Source organism: Dipodomys ordii, unplaced genomic scaffold (genome assembly GCF_000151885.1).
Source record: "Dipodomys ordii isolate 6190 unplaced genomic scaffold, Dord_2.0 Scaffold159, whole genome shotgun sequence".
NCBI classification, from domain to species: Eukaryota; Metazoa; Chordata; class Mammalia; order Rodentia; family Heteromyidae; genus Dipodomys; species Dipodomys ordii.
In genome coordinates, this window is record NW_012267375.1 from 1,203,393 (window position 1) to 1,206,595 (window position 3,203).

At 46.0% G+C, this 3,203-nt stretch overlaps 1 protein-coding gene across 1 annotated transcript in view; it reads right to left on the reverse strand.

Moving 5' to 3' along the window:
• Lss (lanosterol synthase (2,3-oxidosqualene-lanosterol cyclase)) overlaps positions 1-3,203 on the reverse strand; it is a 30,338-nt gene that overhangs the window by 8,892 nt on the left and 18,243 nt on the right. Inside the window, exon 16 of the mRNA XM_013032904.1 lies at positions 2,330-2,426. Within this exon, the coding sequence (XP_012888358.1) occupies positions 2,330-2,426 (97 nt within the window). The remainder of the gene's footprint in view (positions 1-2,329; positions 2,427-3,203) is intronic.

Sequence of the window (3,203 nt, forward strand, 5' to 3'; positions counted from 1 at the left end):
CTGTGAGCCCCATCACAGAGCAGGGACGAGGCCTGTGAGCCCGCCCCAGACCAGGGCCAGCAAGAGTCCAGCAGTGTGCACTGCCTGCAAGTAGTTATCCCTCCACAATCGCCCAGTCTACACAAAAGAGACAGACCTGCACGTGTGCTGGCTATAAAGGAAGGGAGACAATGGCCAGGACACAGGACACAGTAGACAGCCACACCACCTCCCAGACAACTGGCTTGTTTGAGACTGTTTCAAGGGAGAGTGGAATAGGAGAGAGTTATAGAGGAGCAGAGACCACTAGGCATACATTGAATACATGTGTGGGAATGCCACAATGAACCCCCCTTGCACAACTAATATATGCTAATAAAAAAAAGGCACCATTGGCTCATGCCTGTAATCCTCGCTACTCAAGAGGCTGAGATCTGAGGATCATGGGTCAAAGCCAGTCTGGACAGGAAAGTCATGACTCTTTTTTTTTTGGTTGTCGTGGGGCTTGAACTCTGGGCCTCAACGCTGTCCCTCAGCTCTTCAGCTCAAGGCTAGTGCTCTACCACTTGAGCTACAGCGCCACTTCCAGTTTTCTGGTGGTTTATTGGAGATAAGACTTTCACAGGTAGGGCTAGAAGGTGGCTCAGTGGTAGAGCGCTTGCCTTGCATGCCTGAGGCCCTGGGTTTGATTCCTCAGTACCACATAGCAAAAAGAAAAAAGCTGGAAGTGGCGCTGTAGCTCAAGTGGTAGAGTGCTAGCCTTGAGCTCTAGAGCTGAGGGACAGCGCCCAGGCCCAGAGTTCAGGCTCCACGACCGGACCAAAAAAAAAAAAAGTTTCATGGATTTTCCTGCCTGGGCTGGCTTTGAACCTCCATCCTCAGATCTCAGCCTCATGAGTAGCTAGGATTACAGGCGTGAGCCACCTGTGCCCAGCATGTCATGACTCTTATATCCAATTAACCACCAAAAAAAGGCTGGAAATGGAGGTTGTGCTTCAAGTGATGAAGAGTACTAGCTTTGAGTAAAAAAACTCAAGGACAGATCCCAGGGCCTGGGGTCAAGCACAGAGCCAGCACACACATAAACACACACTACCACCACCACCAACAAACTACCAAAAAAAAAAACAAACCCAAAAACAAAACAAAACAAAAAAAAAACTTGAAAGGTAAAGAAGCAAGAAAACTAGAGACCAGAAAGGAAGAGGGCTTACATAAAGATCAGTCAGGAAAAAAACAGCCTTCTCTGCCAGACCAAAACCTCAGCGACAGCATGCAAACACACCTCAGCAGACTGTAGCACAGGCTCCCAAGGGACCCCCACAGTTCCCCTATGGCCCCAATCAATCTATCATCTGATGTGACGTTGCCTCCAGAAACTCCTACAACTTCACAAGCGGTTTTGCAGCTCACGCATAGTAAATAAAGAGACTAAAAATTTCCAGATATGTCCAACAGACAAAATCAATGAATTAAACTAAGTTAGAAAGAGTTATCCCAGTAGTTCAGAGAGTTCTAAAAAAAAGGGACCTCTGATTATAAAAGAAAAAGAAAAACTCTCCCAACAGTTATAATTAAGTTTAGTCCAACCTCCGTTATAGGGAATAGATGGTGTTTCACACAAAATATATAAAGTTAGTAACATCATATTTCCTGAACCAACCGAAGAACCATTTCCTTATATAGGAGCTTATAAAGATGAAAATAGTTGGATAAAAATAAAAATAAAAAGAGTACAATATAAGTACAGCCCTGTCTTACGTATGTTAATTATTAAACATAAAAAGGCTGAACAGATGACGCATTCTGTTAAACAATATGCTAGACTTGTTTCGCATCACTTAGCTTAAACAGTTGGTGAGATAGTCATCAATTTTCATGTAATTCATCAATGCTTTGCCTTTAAAAAAAATTGATTACATGCTTAAATAAACAAAGAATCTATGTCACAATCACACACTGTATAAAAATGTTAATTCTCCTCAATAAAGATACACTCAGATGCAACTCTTCTGAGTCTGTGTCTGTCTGTCACTTCGCCAACTCCTCGCCCACCTTTCCCAAGATCCCTGCCCTGTGAGTCCCAGTGCTCTGGCTGCGCTGGTCCGCCGCACAAGAGAACACTGGGGTGCATGACAGCCTCCACACAGCACAGACGCGATGCACAAGCAAGAGCTGGCACAGGCTGGGGCCCAGGAGTTGTGTGCAAATCCTCCCAGATCTTCCATGGCCTCCAAGACAGGGCCACAGCCTCTCAGCCACAATCCAGTAACCCCACTAACTTGGGACTCCACTTAGCATAGACCTGCCAGCATGTTGGCTCTGGCATTCTGGTGGCCAACTCACTTACCAAAGACTTCTGAGGGGTTCAGTAGCTCCAGCAAGTATCCCCCACGTTTGGTTTCATATGTGGCAAACCCTCCATCGCTGTTCCTCATGCTCAGCAACTAAAATCAGAGGATAGGGCTGGGAAGTGGCTCAGTGGTAGAGCGCTTGCTTTGCATGCCTGAGGCCCTGGGTTCGATTCCTCAGCACCACATAAGCAAAAAGAAAAATGTCAGAAGTGGCGCTGTGGCTCAAGTGGTAGAACTCTAGCCTTGAGCTGAGGGACAGCGCCCAGGCCCAGAGTTCAGGCCCAGAGTTCAGGCCCCACAACCGGACCCAAAAAAAAACAAAAACAAAAAACTAAAATCAGAGGATAACTTAAGAACTGAGTGTGCTTGCAGCCACAAATCACAACCGGGCTTTCTAAAAGCAGCTCAGAGCTGACCATCCACAGAGCAGGAACAGGAGATAGAAGTCAATCTTTGTGTGGAGCAAACCCTCAAGTGCCCAATGCAGCTGCTGTAGCCATAGCAATCAGGGCCTCTGTAGCCACCCAGGAAAACACCTGATGTGTTCATCTGCTTAAGAACCATGGTCAATGCCAGGGCAGTACAAATCTCCATGGTCAAACGTGTAGGAGAACCAGAGGTGCTAAAAAGATTGCACAAATAAACAGAACTGAGCCAAATGCTTGTGTCTCATGCACACAATCCCAGCTACACCATATGCTGTAATACTAAGGCTGAAATCTGAGGATCAAGGTTCAAACCAGAAAAATCTTCAAGACTCTTATCTCCAATTAACCAGTAAAAAGCAAGACCTAGTGGCATAGTTCTAGTGACAGACCATCAACTATGAGCAAAAAAGCTTGACCGAGGTCAAGCCCCAGTACACACACA